The sequence below is a fragment of the Bubalus bubalis genome, chromosome 10 (assembly GCF_019923935.1).
Source record: "Bubalus bubalis isolate 160015118507 breed Murrah chromosome 10, NDDB_SH_1, whole genome shotgun sequence".
NCBI classification, from domain to species: domain Eukaryota; kingdom Metazoa; phylum Chordata; class Mammalia; order Artiodactyla; family Bovidae; genus Bubalus; species Bubalus bubalis.
In genome coordinates, this window is record NC_059166.1 from 20,081,509 (window position 1) to 20,104,131 (window position 22,623).

The window sequence follows — 22,623 nt, forward strand, 5'->3', positions numbered from 1 at the left end:
GGAATTTCCTGGTCATGTAAACACCTAAAATTAATGAGTACCTAAAGAAGCCTCTTCCAAAGAAGAATCGAGTAAATCCAAGTCCAAAACCACAGCACGGAATGCAAATTTGGTGTTGGGTGGAGGTTTTGTTATTTGAGCTTTTTTCATTAAACGCCATAAAGAAATATGAAAAACCTGAAAAAGATTAAATGTATTAGTATATTTTCTAAATCAAGAAAATACTCTTACCTAGTCAGAGAGGCTCTAAAAACCTTTCTATTTCTCAGATATACACACCATCTAACAGAAGACTCTTTGAAGACTCCCTCATCTGGTAAGAGACCAAATTTATTTAACATCTGATAAATTTTAACTTAATAAGATTTAATCAACACAATGTTTATAATATACATTCAACCAAAATTAATATTAAATTAATTGAGGTGATACAGTGTAAGATAAAAAATAATGTTCTTATGTCTAAGCAACTTAAATACCAGGTTTCTCTTATTCTGAGATGCCATTTATTGTAAGATACACTATTATTCATGTGCTTCAAGAAAGAAAATATGCCACTCAAGATTTTTATCACTTTCCATCTCTTGTGAGTATTTATTTCCTATTGAAAAATCTCTTTTCAATTTATTTAGGCATAACTTCTTCATCATATATCACATTTAAACATATATGAAAAAATAAAATAAGCTACATATATTGATTAAGTATTCCAAAAACATATTCATACTCAGACTCCTACTCTTGCAAATCACTTTTTACAAGCACTTAACATGTGTGTTTTCTCTACAGTTATGTTCTTTGTGTTGTCAAGAGATGCACCATTGCCTCAAGAGCATTCTTCTTTTTTCCCTGGATATTTTCTCAAGCCACTGACTCATTCAGGAAGTGTTGATGTCAATTCATTGTTTATTTCACCAAAGAGGACTGATGGAAGGTTTCTAGACTACAACCAGAACACATATTCCTTCTTTCAAGTTCTTTTTTTTTCATGATTTTTATACTGAAATGTTGACAGATTCCACATATCCAATCACACTATTATTGGTGATGATAACCAACCATGGCACATTTCTGCTTGTTTACTTGTAGCTATTTACATGTTCACAGGGAGTAAAGCACTTGATGGATTAGGTAGGGCTGAAGTGAAATGAAGTGAAAGTCGCTCAGTTGTGTCCGACTCTTTGCAACCCCATGGACTGTACAGTCCATGGAATTCTCCAGGCCAGAATATTGGAGTGGGTAGCCGTTCCCTTCTCCAGAGGATTGTCCCAACCCAGGGATAGAACCCAGTCTCCCACATTGCAGGCAGATCCTTTACCAACTGAGCCACCAGGGAAGCCCTAGGTAGGGACCCCCTGGGCACTATTTGTGGTGACTTTCACCCAATTATACCTCTCCCTCTCTCTGAGCTCTTAGGAAGTCATTCTGATCTGAGGAAAACCCCTTTCCCTTCATGCACATGGTCACCCCAAATGCCAGGTGAATTTAGGATTCACTATGTGTAACAAATGGTGCCATCAAATCCTTTTACTTAAGGACTATTTACCATTTATCTTGAGAATATGTATGTAATGGACTCTATATGATGAACTATACAAAAGAGAAATTTCCTTGGGTCTTTGCAATCTCTTTAGTGGATTGCCCTTGATGTGTATCACATTCTAGTTTAAGGTTTATGCAACGATTTTCTTTTTCTTCTACCTTTGTGGAGTTTTTCTTGGTTTGAAGATTGTTCTTAATTATCTTTCCCCAACAACACCTTATGCTCAGTTAAAGTGGAATAACAGGGAAATTAAATTTCTAGTATAAATAATTTCTAATATAATTGTATCTTATATATTGTACATACTGTTTCCTTATATGAAATTAAAAATTGGCTGAGTGAAATGATTCTAGACAGAGACCATGCACCCTTCACAAAAGTTAACTCAAAATTAAAAAAAATAAATAAACAGTAGAGTGAAATGTACAATGTAAAAGTATAAAATTTCTAGAAGATAAGATAGGAGAATATCAAGATGACCTTGGGTAGGGCAGTGCCTTTATGTATTCATCACTAAAGCCATGACACACAAGAGAAAGAATTGATAAGCTAGACTTCACTAAAATTAAAACTTCTGCTTTGTAAAGAAAATGTCAAGAGAATGAGAAGACTTTGACTTCTCTAATGACTTCATAGACTGGGAAAAAATATTTGCAAAAAGAATACTTAAAAGGCAATGATAAGAAAACAAACAACCTGATTAAAAATGGGCCAAAGACTTTAACAGACACCTCACCAAAATAGATATACAGATGGCAAATAAGCATATCAAAAGATGTTTCACATTGTATGTCATCAGGGATATGCAAATTAAGATGACTTACCACTGTGCTTTAGAAGAGCCCAAATCTGGAACACTGACAACATCAAATTCTGACTAGAATATGGAATATCAGAAACTCTCAATCATTTTGATGGAAATGAAAAATGGTACAACCACTCTTGAAGAGTCTGATGATTTTTATAAAGCTAAACATGCTCTTGTTATACGATCCAGCAATTACACTCCTTTGTATTTACCCGAGGGGATTGAAAATGTATGTCCGCCCAACAACTTGTACACAGTTGTTTACAGCCACTTCATTCATAAATGCCAAAACTTGGAACCAACAAAGATGTTCTTCAGTAAGTGAATAAATAAACTGTGCTATATCCAGACAATGGAATATTGTTCAGAACTAAGAAGAAATGGGGCTTCCCAGGTGGTGCGGGTGGTAAAGAACCCTCCTGCTAATGCAGGAGGCATAAGAGAAGTGGGTTCAGTCTCTGGTTGGGGAAGATCCCCTGGAGGAGGAAATGGCAACTCACTCCAGTATTCTTGCCTGGAGAATCCCATGGACAGTGGAGCCTGGTGGGCTATAGTCATAGGGTCTCAGAGGTGGATATGACTGAAGCAAATTAGCACACAAGAAGAAATGACTTATGAAGTCATGAAAAGACAGGGAGGGAACTTAAATACCTATTTCTAAGTCAAAGAAGCCAATCTGGAAAGACTACATTAAGACATTTTGGAAAAGGCAAAACTATGGAGACAATAAAGAGATCAGTGTGTGCCAGGGCTTGGGGGAGGGGAGGGATGAGTAGGCAGAACACTTAGGACTTTTAAAGCAGTGAAATTACTATGTATGATACTACAATGATAGATCTATGTCATTATACATTTGTCCAAGCCCATAGAATGTATGCCAAGAGTGAATGCTAATGTAAATTGCGGACTTTGACTGGGCTCATCAGTTGTAAGAAATGTACAACTCATGGGGGATGCTGGTAAGTAATGGGGGAGGTGTGTGTGGGGGGGTAGGGGATATATGGGAAGTCTCCATGCCTTCTGCCCAATTTTGTGATGAACCTGCAACTACTCTAAAAATTGTCCTTAATAAAACAAATTTTAACTGGGTATCCTGTGTTTTAATTTCTAACTCTAGCAACACTACTCCCCAGGGGCTATTTGACAATATCTGAAACCATTTTTAGTTGTCACAACTGGTGTTTGGAGGGTGTAGGCAAGCCGTGATGCCACTGACAGTTCAGGACCACAACAAAAATCAACTAAAAGGTCAATAGTGAACAGGGGTGCCACTCCCTGTTTCGTATCCCTCCTTTAAGGCTTTCGGGAAAGGAGGATGGCAAAAGTAGGAAGTCAATAAATACCTTGAGTAATGGGCAAATTTGGCCTTGGAATACAGAATGAAGCAGAGCAAAGGCTAATAGAGTTTTTCCAAGAGAATGCACTGGTCATAGCAAACACCCTCTTTCAACAACACAATAGAAGACTCTACATATGAACATCACCAGATGGTCGACACCGAAATCAGATTGATTATATTCTTTGCAGCCAAAGATGGAAAAGCTCTGTATAGTCAGCAAAAACAAAACTGGGAGCTGACTGTGGCTCAGATCATGAAATCCTTATTGTCAAATTCAGACTTAAATTGAAGAAAGTAGGGAAACCAACTAGACCATTCAGGTTTGACCTAAATTGAATCCTTTACAACTATACAGTGGAAGTGACAAATAGATTCAAAGGATAGAGTGTCTGAAGAATTACGGACGGAGGTTCATGATGTTGTAGAGGAGACAGGGATCAAGACCATTTCCCCAAGAAAAAGAAATGTAAAAAGGCAAAAAGGTTGTCTGAGGAGGCCTTACAAACAGCTATGAAAAGAAGAGAAGTGAAAGGGAAAGGAGAAAAGGAAAGGTATACCCATTTGAATGCAGAGTTCCAAAGAATAGCAAGGAGAGATTAGAAAGACTTCCTTAGTGATCACTGCAAAGAAATAGAGGAAAACAATAGAATGAGAAAGACTAAAGATCTCTTCAAGAAAATTAGAGATACCAAGGGAAATTTTTATGCAAAGATGGACACAATAAAGGACAGAAATGGTATGGACCTAACAGAAGCAGGAATACACAGAAGAAATATACAAAAAAACATCTTAATGACCCAGATAATCACAATGTTGTGATCACTCACTTAGAGCCAGACCTTCTGGAAGTCAAGTGGACCTTACAAAGCACCACTATGTACAGAGCTAGTGGAGGTGATGGAACTCCAGTTGAGCTATTTCAAATCTTAAAAGATGATGCTATGAAAGTGCTGCATTCAATATGCCAGCAAATTTGGAAAACTCAGCAGTGACCACAGGACTGCTCAAGGTCAGTTTTCATTCCAATCCAAAACAAAAGCAATGCCGAAGAATGTTCAAATCACTGCATAATTGCACTCATCTTACATGCTAACAAAATAATGCTCAAAATTCTCCAAGCCAGGCTTCAACAGTATGAGAACTATGAACTTCCAGATGTTCAAGCTGGATTTAGAAAAGGCAGAGGAACCAGAGATCAAATTGCCAACATCCATTGGATCATTAAAAGCAAGAGAGCTCCAGAAAAACATCTACTTCTGCTTCATTGACTATCCGAAAGCCATTGACTGTGTGGATCACAACAAACTATGGAAAATTCTTCAATAGATGGGAATACCAGACCACATGACCTGCCTCCTGAGAAATCTGTATGCTGGTCAGGAAGCAACAGTTAGAACTGGACATGGAACAACAGACTGGTTCCAAATCAAGAAAGGAGTATGTCAAGGCTGTATATCATCACCCTGATTATTTGACTTATATGCAGAGTACATCATGAGAAATGCTGGGCTGGATAAAGCACAAGTTGGAATCAAACATTGCCAGGAGAAATATCAATAACCTCAGATATGCAGATGACACCACCCTTATGGCAGAAAGTGAAGAAGAACTAAAAAGTGTCTTGAAGAAAGTGAAAGAGGAGAGTGAAAAAGTTAGCTTAAAACTCAACATTCAGAAAACTAAGATCATGGCATCTGGTCCCATCACTTCATGGCAAATAGATGGGGAAACAGTGGAAACAGTGTCAGACTTTATTTTGGGGGGCTCCAAAGTCACTGCAGATGGCGACTGCAGCCATGAAATTAAAAGACACTTACTCCTTGGAAGAAAAGCTATGACAAACCTAGACAGCATACTAAAAAGCAGAGACATTACTTTGCCAACAAAGGTCTGCCTAGTCAAAGCTATGGTTTTTCCAGTGGTCATGTGAGAGTTGGACCATAAAGAAAGCTGAACGCCAAAGAATTGATGCTTTTGAACTGTGGTGTTGGAGAAGACTCTTGCGAGTCCTTTGGTCTCTTGCAAGGAAATCCAACCAGTCCATCCTAAAGGAGATCAGTCCTGAGTGTTCATTGGAAGGACTGATGTTGAAGCTGAAATTCCAATCCTTTTGCCACCTGATGCAAAGAACTGACTCATTGGAAAAGACCCTGATTCTGGGAAAGATTGAAGATGGAAGTAGAAGGGGACAACAGAGGATGAGATGGTTGGATGGCATCACTGACTCAATGGACATGAGCTTGAGTAAGCTCCAGGAGTTGGTGATGAACAGGGAGGCCTGGTGTGCTGCAATTCATGGGATCGATCGCAAAGAGTTGGACACGACTGAGCGACTGAACTGACTGAACTGAAAGCTAGGATGCTGCTTGGCCCCAAAAGTGTGAGGAAATATTGATACCTCGAGAGCATACACTTATCAGTGGGGAAGGAGTTGGCGGATAAATAGTACAGTCACCTCATCCTTTAGTAGGACGTTTCTGAGGGATACCCTCCACAGTTCACCAGGATCTCCTGGAGGACTGAGCCCCAGTAACCCACAGCAATCATTATCATATCCTTTAACAAATATGCTTTTCTTTCTCATTTAATTCTTCCTAGTCTCTCATTTCTGCTTGCTGTCATCACTTTCCAAATTGTCTTCATCCAAAACATTCTCTGAGCTCTGATTTAGGGGATCTTATCTAATATGAGATAAATTATTACAAATAGAACATATTCTTCTAGGAACTGTATAGCCTGAACATACTTACCCTGAAGTGCTGTGCAGTTAGTTCTTTATCCTGGAGGGGGATAGGGTAGTGAGCTGTTTGTAGATCCTTCAGGGCTGCAGAAAGTTTAGCCTTATCTTTGAAATTAGCAATCACATGTCCAACAGCTTTCAAAATTGTTAAAGCCTGCTCTGTAAATCGGTAGCTCTCCTGTGAAGACCAAGCATAGTACTCAGCTTCATTTTCATTTATTTAGGTGTAATTAAGTTTACAAAGATTTCATTTCTGTTAATATATTAAAAATCTGTTACGTGACTGACTCAACAGTTATTTATGGAGAATTTACTTGATCAAAGTATTTCACCAGGAGTCATGATCAGAGAGATGTTAAACAAGGAACCTGATTCTTGCTCTTGTAGGAACACACAGAAAGAACACTAACCCCACTGGGGGCCATGAGCAATTTCTCCACAGTATTAATATCCAACCTTTGTTCTGAAGAACGTCTAGGAATTAGTCTGACAGCTGTGTGGTATCTGATGACTGAAGGGCAGAGAAGAGTTCAGGGAGAGAGCAATTAAAAAAAAAAAAAGAAAGAAGAGGCAAGAGGGTGAACTAGCATGTCTTCCTTCTGCTATAAACGCTGAAGAAACAATAAAGCAAGAAGGCGACAGGGATATCAGGAAGGGACTTATTTTTAAAGATGGAGAAAACCCTGAGGTGTTGCAGATGATGGAGAAATTGCAGAGCAGAGGGTGCTTACAGGCAGCCTGAAGAGGGTCATGCAGGAGGAGGACTTTGTAAAGTCTGCTTTTGCCCCTTTCCTTAGAGGCACTATCATCTCTCCGCAGTTCCCTGTAGAAATTCTAAGGACTAGTCCAGCAGGAATAGCATGAGAATGGAGCGAGAAGCTGATGAAAACAGAGGCAATTGACTTGCCATATTAATGCATTTACTTCCCCCTGACCTTCTCCCAATCCCCTCAATGCTTTGGAAAAATCTCTTCTTAATAGTTTCTCCCTGAAATGAAACCATGACCCGAAAAGTCACCTGGTTAAGTGGTAGCATTGGGAGTGATCAAGAATGGCTCTGAGAAGCTTGAGCCTCTCTGCTTTTGAACCAATCTATAGCCCCCTTTCCTTCTTGATTAGAAGTGAAGACTACTGGGGCCTAAAAGTCAGCCCCAATAACTTTTATAAGATGGAGGATAATCACAGGAAAATATGAGTTCACAGACCCAAACAGTTAATTAGGGAATTAAATCACCTAAAGAAACAAACTGCTTCCATTTCCTGACTATTGTAAACAGTTTTGCTATGAACATTGGAGTGCGTACATCTTTTTGAATATAAGCCCAGGACATATGTCCAGGAGCTGGATTGCTGGATCATACGGTAGCACTTTGCCAACAAAGGTTCATCTAGTCAAGGCTATGGTTTTTCCTGTGGTCATGTATGGATGTGAGAGTTGGACTGTGAAGAAGGCTGAGCGCCGAAGAATTGATGCTTTTGAACTGTGGTGTTGGAGAAGACTCTTAAGAGTCCCTTGGACTGCAAGGAGATCCAACCAGTCCATTCTGAAGGAGATCAGCCCTGGGATTTCTTTGGAAGGAATGATGCTAAAGCTGAAACTCCAATACATTGGCCACCTCATGCAAAGAGTTGACTCATTGGAAAAGACTGATGCTGGGAGGGATTGGGGGCAGGAGGAGAAGGGGATGACAGAGGATGAGATGACTGAATGGCATCACTGACTCGATGGACTCCGGGAGTTGGTGATGGACAGGGAGGCCCGGCATGCTGCGATTCATGGGGTCGCAAAGAGTCGGACACAACTGAGTGACTGATCTGATCTGATGGTAGTCCTATTTTTAGTTTTTTTAGGGCTTCCCTCATAGCTCAATTGGTAAAGAATCTGCCTGCAATGCAGGAGACACAGGTTCAATTCCTGAGTCAGGAAGATCCCCTGGAGAAGGAAATGGGAACCCATTCCAGTAGTCTTGCCTGGAGGATCCCATGGACAGAGGAGCCTGGTAGGCTACAGTCAATGGGGTCACAAGAGTTGAACATGAATTAGTGACTAAAGCACCACCACCATGGAACTTCCATACTGTTCTACATAGTAGCTGTATCAATTTACATTCTAATCAACTGTGTAGGAAGGTTTCCTTTTCTCCATACTCTCTCCAGCACTTATTTTTTGTAGATATTTTGATGATGGCCATTTTGACTTATGTGAGGTGGTACCTCATTGTGGTTTTGCTTTGCATTTCTCTAATAATTAACAACGTTGAGCATCTTTTAATATATCTGTTAATCTTCTGAATGTCTTCTTTGAAGAAATGTCTATTGAGGTCTTCTGCCTATTTTTTATTAGGTTGCTTTTTAACATTGAGTTGTATGAGCTGTTTGTATATTTTGGAAATTAACCCCTTGTCAGTCACATCATTTGCAAATATCTCCAATTCCATAGACTGTCTTTTCATTTTGTTGGTTTCTTTTGCTGTGCAAAAGCTTTTAGGTTTGATACGTGCACCCCAGTGTTCATAGCACTATATACAGCAGCCTAAAAGCCCATCAGTCGATGCATGGATATAGTACTGGAATATTACTCAGCCATAAGAAGAATGAAAAGCTGCCATTTGCAGTAGCATGGATGGGCCTACAGAATATCATAGTGATTAAGTACACAAAGACAGATACTGTGTGATATCACACTTGGAATAAAATACGTAAGTACAAATGGATCTATTTACAAAACTGAAACCTCATAGACATAGAAAACAAACTATGACTAACCAAAGGCAAACAGGTAGGGGAGGGAAAAATTAGGAGTGTGGGTTTAATGATACACACTGCTACATATAAAATAGATAAGAAACAATGACTTACTATATAACACAGGGGACAATATTCAATATCTTCTAATTAGCCTATAATGGAATATAATCTGAAAAAATATATATTAAAACTGAAACACTTGGCTGAATAGCTGAAACTAACATGATACTGTAAATCAATTCTACTTCAATTCAAAAAATAAAAAAGAAACAAATTAGATAAGCCATACTATGTAAAAAAAATTTTTTTTGTTTATTTGTTTGGAGTTTGAAGCAGAGAAAGGTTTATTTCAGGGCCACGCAAGGAGATGGTGGCTCATGCTCTAAAAATCCCCAAGTTCCCTGAAGTTTTTTTTTTTTTTTTAATATTATAATATCATTATGAGTGCTCAGTCACTCAGTCTTATCTGACTCTTTGAGGTCCCATGGATTGTGTCTCACCAGGCTCCTCTGTCCATGGAATTTTCCAGGCAAGAATACTGGTGTGGGGTGCCATTTCCTCCTCCAGAGGGTCTTTCCAACTCAGGGATTGAACCTGAGTCTCTTGTGTCTCCTACATTGGCAGGGGGGTTCTTTACCGCTTAAGCACATTTATTATTCATCTAAATCATATAATGTTGGCAGTTAAGTTGGCTGCCTTTATTTTATAGTTATCTTGAAGAATCGGACATGACTGAGTGACTAACACTTTCACTTTATGCAGTTTTATTTAGTACAGTTTCTTTTAGATAACACTGATTTATTCAGGTAAAAATAATTTTTTTAAAGAAGAGAAAAAACAAGAATTTAAAATAAGCAGGGTAAATCTAATTAAGCATTTAAGGGACATAGATGGTGGGCTTGATGATCTTCCTTCTGTGTCTATTGAGCAGGAGTTAGGTCTGATGAGAGGTGATGCAGAAAGAGAGGAGGCAGCCATAGGGCATCCTTCAGGACCACTGCCTGGAGAGGGAAGAACGCATGACTGGAGCATATCTGGGCCATGAAAACGTGAGCACAGAGTTGGTTTTGAGCCATCCTGCTACTGCTCTGGTCAAGTTTACTGACTGGCTAAGTGGATCTCATCTCACTAATATGAAGTTGTGATATATAGAGATAGATTGGAGGAGCAGGTTAAGCTGAATTATGCAGTAGAAAAGCCCTATAAATACTTGTCTCCCCAAATGCATATGCATATGTCTGAAGATGTCCTTGAGAGCACGTCTAAACCAAGACAGGACCTGAAGGAAGATTTATTTATCTCTCTTTTCTTTCAGACCCTGTCAGAGCCAGGAGCTAGAAAAACCAAGAGGTTAAGAGCAGATGAAGAAATCACTGACCCTTTCGTGGATCCTCTCTCCCTGAATCCCAGAGTCCCTTCCTTAGGACAAAGAAGGAGGAAAGGAACATTTAAAATATCAAAAATTTAACCTGCATTGAAAAAGTCTGTACTGATCCTTTATGTTTCTCAAGGGAACAATAATATTGATACTATGGGATCTGCCTTAGGTGTTAATAGATGTGTAAGGGAATTCAACAGAGCAGAGGTGAGTAAATAAAATAAAATGAAATAAAATAATAATTATTTTTAAAATAAAATGATTTTACTTGTATCCCTACAGAGTTAAGACTGCTTATTAACATGTCGTATTTGAGAATTCCTTACAGAATATACTTAGTAGTTTTAAAAAGTAAACAAATGAGTAAGCTGAATAAAAAAATAGAAATATTATTTAGTTCAAGATCTTTGAAACTAAAGCACACACACAAAAATCACAGTTGCTAACCAATTTACCGGCTCAAAGTTGGGTAGCACAACGTCTTCATCCCCAATGATGAAGGTCACCATGCTGCAGATGTGTATGGAGTGGCCCACGGGGGCATATGCAGTGAAGAGCAGCATGTGTCTCCTAAAGAGAGTGGACACTATATATAGATCCAGGGTCTCCTTTGTTGTAGTCCTTGCCTCTGTTAGCTTCTTGATGATACTTTGTGCTCAAATGAAGTCAAAGGTTAGTATGGGCTGAATTTTGTAACACAGATGAGGTAATGACTGATGAATTTTTATTCTGAAAGAACCCTCAGAGAGCATGGAATCTATATTTCACTAATTATGTTGGATAAAAGCAGTCACACTAAATGACAAAGTTGCACATATTGGAGCCATCTCCCATGCACTGCTGCTGCTGCTGCTGCTGCTAAGTCGCTTCAGTCGTGTCCGACTCTGTGCAACCCCATAGATGGCAGCCCACCAGGCTTCCCCGTCCCTGGGATTCTCCAGGCAAGAAGACTGGAGTGGGCTGCCATTTCCTTCTCCAGTGCATGAAAGTGAAAAGTGAAAGTGAAGTCGCTCAGTCGTGTCTGACTCCTAGTGACCCCATGGACTGCAGCCCACCAGGCTCCTCCATCCATGGGATTTTCCAGGCAAGAAAACTGGAGTGGGGTGCCATTGCCTTCTCCGCCCATGCACTGCAGACATATTGCAGAAGACTGGTCCTGATTTTCACCTCACAACAGTAATAATTCACATTGGCCAAGTGCATTGTAGATTTCATAGTCATTTTCCCACAAATGCATAGCTTCATGTATGTTACTTGTGTCTCTCCTACCAGGTTGTAGCACCATGGAGAGGACTGAGAGCATGTCTTAAAGCTTCCTGGTGGCTGCTTAGGTCCCTTTGGGGGGAAATGTAGATAGAAGTAGTAAATTGTGAAAGTGTTTAGCTGCTCAGTTGTATCCTACTCTTTGTGACCCCATGGACTGTAGTGCAGTCGGCCAGGCTCCTCTGTCCATGGAATTCTCCAGGCATGAATACTGGAGTAGTTTGCCATTCCCTTCTCCAGGGGATCTTCCTGACCCAGAGATTGGACCCAGGTCTCCTAGATTGCAGGCTGATTCTTTACTGTCTGAGCCACCAGGGAAGCCCAGATAAAAGTAGATTCTTTATCAGTTCCTCATCCTTGGTCATCTTGATGAATGAGCACTCAGACAGAATAATGATTTCTGGAAGAATCTTTCCATACAAGAGTTTTTAGGGGAGATGTGAAAAATATAGTATTTTTAAAATTCATTATTCCTCTAGGAATATTAGATGCTTGCCATAGATTATTTTAGCACTTTATTTTGTTTCTTGGGTTTTGCTTTTTGAATAAGAGCCATAGATTTTCATTAATCACATAGAATTATCATGATTGATCTTGGGAAATTCAGCAAAATATTTATCTTATCTGAAATATGAGGTAATATTTTGAACTTATCAAAAATCATGAAAACTTTTCAACTATATATCTTTTCTTTAAAATGGAAAATGTGATGTGTTTAACCAATTGTATCTTAACTTAAAATAAAACTACAGGTAAAATTAAAAATAACTACAGGTAAAACTATAGACTTATAGAAAAAATGCTGTTTTTCAGCCTGTTTTTAAATAAAATCATGGTCCTTATTAAGAACTATGGCATAATAAAACAAAAAGATCATTTTAATAAATTAATTTTAGGAAATACTGGGTTAAACATGTTTAAAATGTACTCTTTACTAAAGACGTTTCAGATTCTTTGACAATTACACATCTTCCAAAAGGTACAACATTTCTCCAGTTTATTCGTTCCCAGAATTATTTTTCTCAAGAATCATGATGATAGACCTATACTTTGTGAAATCACTGTAGGAAACAACATATTAGATTCCATATTGTTTCATTATCTAGTAGTCAAAAGTTTACAAGTCTTCAAATAATTCTCAGTATGGGAAAAATAAAGTCACTCCATACCCAACAGGCAGGCGAACCACTGTAGCCTTGGTAGCATAGGTGTGAATTGTCACAAGATCGCGTGGCCTCAGAGATTTCCAAGAAACCGTCTCAACTGTGAGTAGTCCAGGCTCTATGGGAGGGCTGTTCTTTGTTAAAGCTTTAGGAAAAGTTAAAAAAATTATATATATATAAAGTTCGATTGTGAGAGTAAAGTTGGCCATCACAAGTATTGTTTTTTTATCAATATGACATTAATAATAATAATATAATTATAATGATATTAACAACAACCAACAATTAGACATATTCTGAAAATGCTCATAAAACATTAGAAATTATGCTGGGTAAATAGTTATGGGAAATAATACTCGAGAGGAAGCAAGATCTTTGTTCCTATTCTTACTTTTCTCCTCATAGTCATTCCCCCAGCTGAGGAAACCAGGAATGGAAAAGTTAGAAAAAAAGAGGTCAGCCAGGTATATTTCACTGTAGTATACCACTGCTTTTCTTATGTAGAGCAGGAATCACAATATCACAATCACTGTTGGATGCAATTTTAAAGGAGGAAAATGACTACATCTGGGGAAATGAGAAATTTTCCTAAGAAAGTGTCAAAACAAGGGCAAAATATGCTACATTTTATCTAAGTTTTTTACCTTTGATTCTTAGCTTTAAGTATGTGGAGAAATAACATAATTAACAAAACTTTCATTTCAATTAAATTAACATTTTAAATTTAATTGTATTTTGTAAATTAATTAAAACAATCTAATCAAACTTTAATTAACTTTTTTAAAATCTGAAAATGGGTAGAAAATATTATTCTTCATTGGTAGCTGAGGGCAAAATACTTCTTACCTTGTTTTGCAGCTAACCCTCAAGCTAATGTTACAGGCCACCACGTGATCTGAAACATTTCCATGCATTTGGAGTTTCAATGTTCTAGGATGTGGTGCAGCTTAGGAACTGTTGGTTAGGTAGACATACTAAACTCACCCTGCTGAGTCTAGAACGTTTATTCAACAAATATTTATTGCCCACCTGCTACATATCTGATACCATTTAAAACATTGGGTATATCTTGGTAGGAAAACCATAGTCTCTGCCATCAAGGTAAGCAAGAAATTCAATATTAAGCATGCAGCAAATATTTATACCTATACAGGGTCAGAGTTGTTCATTTGAGTTACATATAAATGCTTTAGTAAAACAAGTCAATCAAAGAATACTGTTTTGTGCATATGTGCATGGAGAAGGCAATGGCACCCCACTCCAGTACTCTTGCCTGGAAAATCCCTTGGACACAGGAGCCTGGTGGGCTGCAGTCCATGGGGTCCCTAAGAGTCGGACATTACTGAGTGACTTCACTTTCACTTTTCAGTTTCATGCATTGGAGAAGGAAATGGCGACCCACTCCAGTGTTCTTGCCTGGAGAATCCCAGGGACGGGGGAGCCTGGTGGGCTGCAGTCTATGGGGTCGCACAGAGTCAGACACGACTGAAGCGACTTAGCAGCAGCAGCATATGTGCATATGTTCACAGGAAACCAGCCTTAGAGAAGAAAAGGAACAGTCTATTTATTAGAATAGGAAGGAAAGGTGACTAGAGCTTCAGAGAGTTCAATATGAGATGAGTGGGTCATTTCTGATCTCTTCTATCTCTTCAGTGAAAACAGTAGCAAAGGTCATCACCTGAAAAGGAGGAAGGATGAGAGTGGGAACTGAAGATTTGAAGACGGAGAGAGATCTGCAGGTTTGCAATAATCATCCATAAGAATGAAAGTTTGGAGGATGAATGAACTTGGGGAATGTTGACAGTGCTTAGGCCATTTATTTGTTTGTTCTTTTTGAGGTTTGTGGTCCTCAGTTTAAAATGGGGCTGCTACTGCTGCTAAGTCGCTTCAGTAGTGTCCGACTCTGCTCGACCCCATAGACAGCAGCCAACCAGGCTCCCCCGTCCCTGGGATTCTCTAAGCAAGAACGCTGGAGTGGGTTGCCATTTCCTTCTCCAATGCATCAAAGTGAAAAGTGAAAGTAAAGTTGCTCAGTCATGTCCGACTCCTAGCGACCCCATGGACTGCAGCCTACCAGGCTCCTCCATCCATGGGATTTTCCAGGCAAGAGTACTGGAGTGGGGTGCCTTTCTTCAGTAACAGTCAGCTGCTCTGATGCAACCTCAGATCAGGAACAGAGATATTTTCAACCAGTATTAGGGTTTTGTCAGAAACATAACTTGAGAGGGTAAGAAAGCACTTGTGTTGAGGGTACATGTGAAGAAATGTCAATAAATACAATGATGGGCCATGGAAACTGTGTTGGGCCTCAAAGAAATAAGGATCTGATGAGAGTGGACACAGAAAAAGTTGTAAGGTTGATGAATGGTGGTCCCCATTCAGTCCAAGAATTGTAGGGGTAGAACTCTAGACAGACTGAACTGGAGCTTCAGGTGTGGTGGTCAAAGAGCTTAAGATTGATTGAGATAATATAGTTAGTGGTACAATAAAGTCTAAATAAAACCATGATAGTAGGAGCCCAGGGCGGGATAGAGATAAAGGCCTTTGGAAGAGTCAAATCAAAGATGAAAGAGCTTGTGATTTTAAATAGATTTTGAAAAAATCAAGAATGATGACATGTATAAGTGGAAAGAGAAACAGAGGGACTAGGTGTGCTAAAGAGGTGATCATATGACCAGAACAAAGAGAGAGATGGGTGGCAAGAGTGAGCATACTCCTTGATGTCAGAGGAGCAGGAAGATCTTAGGAGGTCTAGAGAGGAAATAAGTTCCTTCATTCGGTTTCTAAAACTTGTAGTATACATTTTCTCTGAATAGAAAGTGAGCTGGCCTTTCAGACTGTAATTTTCTCATGGCCCTCTTACCTCCAGATTCTCCCCAGCGTACCAATGCAGAAAAGCAGATCAGCAGTTCAATGGGCTTTAAACTGTCCACGAATAGGTGATAGGACACACGTTCATCTAAAAACTGCAAGAAATAGACTAATTGTTGCATTTCATATCAGCCTGTTAATGGTAGTATTTCCCAATTCTAATGAAAGTACAATACCTGACCTTCATAGAGCATTTAGTGTGTTCTAGACACCACAACAAGTACTTTTCACTTTCATGCATTGGAGAAGGAAATGGCAACCCACTCCAGCGTTCTTGCCTGGAGAATCTCAGAGATGGAGGAGCCTGGTGAGCTGCCGTCTCTGGGGTCGCACAGAGTCAGACATGACTGAAGCGACTTAGCAGCAGCAGCATATACCACAACAAGTACTTTACAGATTTAATGAAAGAAAGAAAATCACACTGGTGCATGCTGGCAGCAGTCCATGGAAACCGTGTCTACAGAGACTGAGACCGGCCACCATAGCAGAGAGAGCCAAAGTTCTCCTCTGTGAGCAAAGAAAGGGGGTATGTTTGTTCCAGAAATGACAGTAGAGGAAGAAATTGAACCCACAGCTGAGCGGTGCTCAGAAAATAGGTCCCTGATAAGTAAACAGGGAGAGAATAGAAATGTATTAAGGTAGGCTACTTGGGCTTCCCTGTTGGCTCAGATGGTAAAGAATCTGCCTGCAATGAGGGAGACGTGGGTTCAATCCAATAGTTGGGAAGATCCCCCGAAGAAGGCCATGGCAACCCACTCCAGTATTCTTGCCTAGAGAATCCTATGGATAGAGGAGCCTGGCTACAGTCCTTGGGGGTCACAAGTAGTCACACACAACTGAGTGACTAAACACATGCTACTTGGTGGTTTTTGCTATTACTCCTTCATTCTGCAAGGTCTTCAGAACTATACCTATTGCATGCTGATGAACAAAACTGGATGTTTGCTTGGGGCATGCAAGAAAGTACTGAGCACAACTGGAATATCTCATAATGGACAGGCACATAAGGATTATATGATTATGATTTCAATCCATCTTAGGTGGGTGCTATTAATATCTGTAATTATGGATGAAGAAACTGAAATACAGAGAGGGTAAGTAATTCGTCAAAGGTCACAGAGCTTGCAAGTAGCACAGCTGAGATTCAAAAGTAAGTCTGTCTATCTACTAATACCTAACTCCAGTGTTGGTCTTTCAATTATTGTGCTATTACTGCACTTCAATTTCCCAGTGCTTCAACATAATTTTGACTGATGGTGTATGGTAAATGTGTTAATTTAATTGTCATTATACTTTAAAGGCTTTCTATATTATTTTACAATATTTAAATAACAAGTTGAAATGCAAAAAAATCCAAGTTATATTGTGAAAAAGAAATCCTTAGTAATCAAGGATAATAAGATTTCTAGAAATGTTTGATGCAATGTAACTATTTAAAATGATTGCATCACTCAAAGTTTTCCAATAGTTAGCATTTGACACTTTATTTTAGTTTTCTTTTGTTTTCTTTGGTCTGCAACATGTTGGTAATAGAAGCAGTTGTTTCAAATACTCCCTGTCTAAAACTGTGAAGGACCCTGGATTTGCCAGTGTAGCCTGTGTGAGCAAGGAGGAGGCTCTACCGATAACTCATTTGCCATCATTTTAAATTGTCTGAGAATTTGAAGATGAGCTGGCCCTAGAGGCCATATGAAGGGAATCTGCCCTGGTGCAGGCACGAGACATCTTTGCAAACCCCCTGCCAACTCCCATGACATCACCCATGGGGACAGCTAAGGGATGTGCACAGGACAAGCCTCAGACTCTGTGTTCCCAGTTCAGCAGGCAGTGCCTGTGGCCACTAAAATCAGGACTAAAAGTGAAAGCGTTAGTTGCTCAGTAGTGTCTGACTCTTTGCAACCTCATGGACTGTAGCCTACCAGGCTCCTCTGTGTGTGGGGTTCTCCAGGCAAGAATACTGGAGTGGATTGCCATGCCCTTCTCCAGAGGATCTTTCCTACTCAGGTATCGAACCCAGGTCTCCTGCTTTGCAAGCAGATTCTTTACCATCTGAGCCACCAGGGAAGCTCCTAAATCAGGACTGCCTAGCCTCAGACCACGGGCAGGCCAAACTAAAGGCTGTTAATTTTGGGTACTAACAACATCTTCTAATTTTGGGTACTAACAACATCCTCTAACAAATCCGTCATTTTCTCAGACCATTGATGTTAAAAAAAAATTCAGCGGGATGAAGGGACTCATAATGGATGCTGTCATTTTATTTTGCCAAGCTGGAACTTTAAAAGGAAAATAAAATTCTGTATTTACCATCACTTCATAAAAATGTCCAAACGCACACACACACACATATATATTAGGGTGGCAATGTATAACAAAAACTCATGTACCAAATGCTCTTGGTAATAATAATGACAGCCAGCATTTATTTTCACTTACTAAGTATTAGACATTCTTCTAAGTGTTTTACACAAATTCTCTCGTTCCTTTCTCAACTCTGATGTAGGTCTCTCACTGTCATTGTCTAAAAAAGTAAACTGAAGCAAAGAGTCCTATCCCAGGTGAAATCTGCATTCAAAACCAGGCAGTCTAGCTTCAGAGCCATGGATCTGCTTCCTCCAAAGGTGCACTAGTGAGAAAGGCACGGGCTTCACTGAGGACAAATCTGGCTCTCCTGATGCCTGCGCCTCCTACTAGTTTGGTGGTCTTGGGCATTTTACCCCCAAACTTGGTCTGCCTCAGTTTCCTAACCTGAAAATCGATAATAATAATAGTCTTTTCATTGGGTTTGCCTTGAAGAGTTGATGCAAAAAAGAACCTAGTTCAAGGCTGGGAACAGAGGGAGCACCTATAAATGACTATCGTTTAATTGTTGCCAGTAATTTGAATATGATGACATTCCTAAATTAACTGTAAATGGTAAATAAATATCACACCACACACTGGGTTCTGCTATTCTCAATTAACAGTTTGGGGTTTGTTTGTTTGCCTTTGCTTTGTTTTTTTATCTTCATAAAGTCAAAGCATTCCTCTGGGTATTTTTTGTAGACAGACTACTGAGCCAGGTCAGTCATTCTGCCAGCCCCAGTCACTAGTACAGAGCTGGTTCATACTTTCAGAGCAGGCAACCAGCTACAAAGTACCTCTTGAAGGATGCTCAAAAAGGTTTTATCTGTCTGCATTTTCATCTAGTACAAGTGCAAAGGGAGAAGTCATCCCCAAGCCTCCTTACTTCCTCCAACTCTGCATTAGCTCAGCAAGATGTGGAGTTATCACTGGGGGTTGCATGGCCCCATACAAGCAACAAGCATGTTTCAGTGTAATTTAGTTTCCCAGGATACATTTCATCATGTTCTCCAAAATTCTACCCCATGTGAGACTTGTTCATTAATTCATTCAACAATTTTTTTAAAAAAACCAAGTTTCTACTTCATGCTAGGGCCTGTATTGCAACAGTCAAGAAAAGGACAGAGTCCTCCTTAAGATGTTGACATGAAGTGGATAGGTAGGTGGAGGAACACAAGAGGAATGACCATACAGTCAGGATGGAGGGAGGAAAGTGTTTGAGTGTGGACAATCACACGGAATGCATGGAGAGAGCATACTTGACTCAGACTCTATGGCCAGGGAAGGAGGTCTCACGGTATCCATGCTGTTCTGAGGGACTTGTAGACATTGGCCAGAGGAAGGGGAATGAACTTCAAGCAGTGGGAAGGACTAACGTGAATTAATTTCAAGCAGAGGGAAGAATGTGGGCTGATATAGCAAAAATTATAGTGAAAATGTGCTTATGTTTTAGGAATTGTGTGCAAGTTAGTGAACATTAATTAGCAGAAGACATATGAGATGTGGGTTTGATCCCTGGGTTGTGAAGATCCCTTGGAGGAGGGTTGGCAATCCATTCCAGTATTCTTTTCTGGAGAATCCCATAGAGAGAGGAGCCTGTTGGGCTACAGTCCATAGGGTTGCAAAGAGTTGGAGACAACTGAAACGATCTAGCATGCAACCATGAATAGTGAATTTTTTGTACTTTTCCTCCCCTTATTTATAAGTCAAAATTTCCTTAGTGTGAATTTATAAAATAATGCATCTCAGGGTTGAACTGCTGCAACATAATCAGATGGATCACACTTGGAAATACCAGGTAGCAGAATTTTGCGTATTGTCTGGGTGAGCGATTGGTAGAAGACCCTAACAATTTTTAAAATACAATTATATTAGAAGTTTAGAAATGCTTGATAAATTTGAAAGTGTTTTTCACTAGCATGAGTCCATCAAAAATTTAAGAAGTTAAAGAGAAGATATCATAATGTATTTACCTTGAATTCTGATTTTTGAAAGTTAAGGCAATATGAACTTGGTTTGTGGAAAATATATATAGTCCTGAAAAACATTTATAACAGGTTATTGTCATTATATGCAACAGACTAGTACTATATATTAAGTTTCTCAGACATGAATAATTATAGGCAAAACAGGTAAAGATAGATGAAAGCTACAAGACATAATAACAACTCAGAGAGGGAAAACATGGTTGCCAGGGCTGGGGGTGGGCAAAACAAGAAGAGATTGGTAAAAAGACTACAAACTTTCTGTTACAAGATGAATACGGTTTGAAGATCTAACTTGAAACATGGTGAGTATTGTTGATAAGACTACATTGTATAATTAAAATGTGCTCAAAGAACAGAACTTAAATGTTCTCACACAAAATAAAAAGGCAAACATATGAGGTGATAGATGTGTTAATTAAATGGATTGGGGGCTCTTTCACAATATGTATGTGTTTTAATTCATCACCATGTACACATTTGTGTGTGTGTGTGTATAATTGCTTTACAAAGTTGTGTTAGTTTCTGCTATTACAATGAAGTGAAACAGCTATACGTGTACATATATCCCCTCCCTCTGGAGCCTCCCTCCCACTCCACCCCTCTAGGTCACCACAGAGAACTCAGCTAAGCTCCCTATACTATATAGCAGGTTCCCACATCTATTTTACATATGGTAGTGTATATACGTCAGTCTTAATCTCCCAACTCATCCACCCTCCATGCATACTAAGTATTTATAATTTTATCTGTCAATTGTACATAAATAAAGCTGGGAAAAATAATAACTGTATTGAATTAGTTGCCTGACAGGGATGCCAGTGACTTCTCTCAGTGAATAAACTTAAACAAAAAACAAGTCTTTGAGAAGAGGTTGAAATTGGCATGAGACTGGTTTGGCTACTCATGCTTCATGTGGACAATCAACTCATCCATATTTCCTTCTAATATTTTTGTTTACTATTAGATCAACACCAGACTAACACTGGCTTAACTCTTTTAAATGAAAGCTAAAAATCAAAGGCTTATATATCCATTATATTACACACACACATAAAATTTATACTTACTGAAAGCATACACAGAAGTCTTCAAAATCCAACCATATTTCTTTAGAAACACTGTTATTTATTGTTGTGAGTTCCTCCTGCGATTTTTCCTGTGTTGCTGTTGTCTGGCTGACCAAATCTTTTTCCAAACTGATTCCCTCAGCTGGATGGACTGTGTCATTGACTCCATAGTCTGCTAGTTCATCTGTGCAGAGCAGAATACAACAGTATCGAACACATCTAGGGTATTAAATACTAAGTTATTAAGGTATGGAAAACAGTAGAGGGGAGCTCACGTACTGAAGTCTGTTTTTGAGAAAATATTTCCTGAGATAGTCATTTCCATGCAGACCTCAGATTTGTAGAGGTCCATGCAGAGGCTGCAGTCCATGGGGTCGCTAAGAGTCGAACACGACTGAGCGACTTCACTTTCATTTTCACTTTCATGCATTGGAGAAGGAAATGGCAGCCCACTCCAGTGTTCTTGCCTGGAGAATCCCAGGGACTGGGAAGCCTGGTGGGCTGCCGTCTATGGGGTCGCACAGAGTCAGACACGACTGAAGTGACTTAGCATAGCATAGCATGCAGAGACCCATTTTCATATGCTCAGGAGAATTTAATCCTACCTTGTATGCAGAGTGTCCAGAAAATCTGAAAACACTTTTGTAAAATTGTGCACACATTCTTTAGAGATTGTAAAGTTATAACCGAATTTAGCTGCTTTATGCTTTATGTATGATCAAACCAGTCACTCCTAAAGGAAGTCAACCCTGAATATTCACTGGAAGGACTGATGCTGAAGCTGAAGCTCCAAAACGTTGGCCACCTGGTGTGAAGAGATGACTCACCAGAAAAGACCCTGATGCTGGGAAAGATTGAGGGCAATTGAAGGGACAACAGAGAATGAGATGGTTGGGTGGCATCACTGAGTGAATGGACATGAGTTTGAGCAAACTCAGGGAGATAACGAAGGATAGGGAAGCCCGGCATGTTACAATTCATGGGGGCACAAAGAGTCAGACATGACTTAGCAACTGAACAATGCATGTAAAATCTTCTATAAACTGACATTAAGAGATGGGATGGCCCAGACAATAGAAGAAGAAACAAACACTTGAAAGATCTACGGTGACTGATATATTTCTATAAGACAACTGATCTCCACAATCAGTGATTCTGCAATCTTATTTTATGTTTATCAAGGCCATACATTTCCCGTATACTTTCTGGAACCACAATGTTATATATACACGTGCCACACAACACTGTTTTTGGATTTGAGCCTTGGGAATTCACTCCCTGGGTCGGGAAGATCTCCTGGAGAAGGGGATGGCAACCCACTCCAGTAATCTTGCCTGGAGAATTCCATGGACAGAGGAACCTGGTGGCGCTC

General features: G+C 39.5%; 1 protein-coding gene across 2 annotated transcripts in view; it reads right to left on the reverse strand.

Moving 5' to 3' along the window:
• ADGB (androglobin) overlaps positions 1-22,623 on the reverse strand; it is a 187,019-nt gene that overhangs the window by 68,553 nt on the left and 95,843 nt on the right. For both annotated transcript variants that reach the window (XM_025294426.3, XR_003111870.3), the window contains exons 15-21: positions 21,252-21,435; positions 20,170-20,233; positions 15,846-15,948; positions 12,989-13,127; positions 11,012-11,126; positions 6,441-6,608; positions 42-177 (exon numbers count right to left, since the gene is read on the reverse strand). In XM_025294426.3, coding sequence (XP_025150211.3) covers positions 42-177; positions 6,441-6,608; positions 11,012-11,126; positions 12,989-13,127; positions 15,846-15,948; positions 20,170-20,233; positions 21,252-21,435 — 909 coding nt within the window. The remainder of the gene's footprint in view (positions 1-41; positions 178-6,440; positions 6,609-11,011; positions 11,127-12,988; positions 13,128-15,845; positions 15,949-20,169; positions 20,234-21,251; positions 21,436-22,623) is intronic.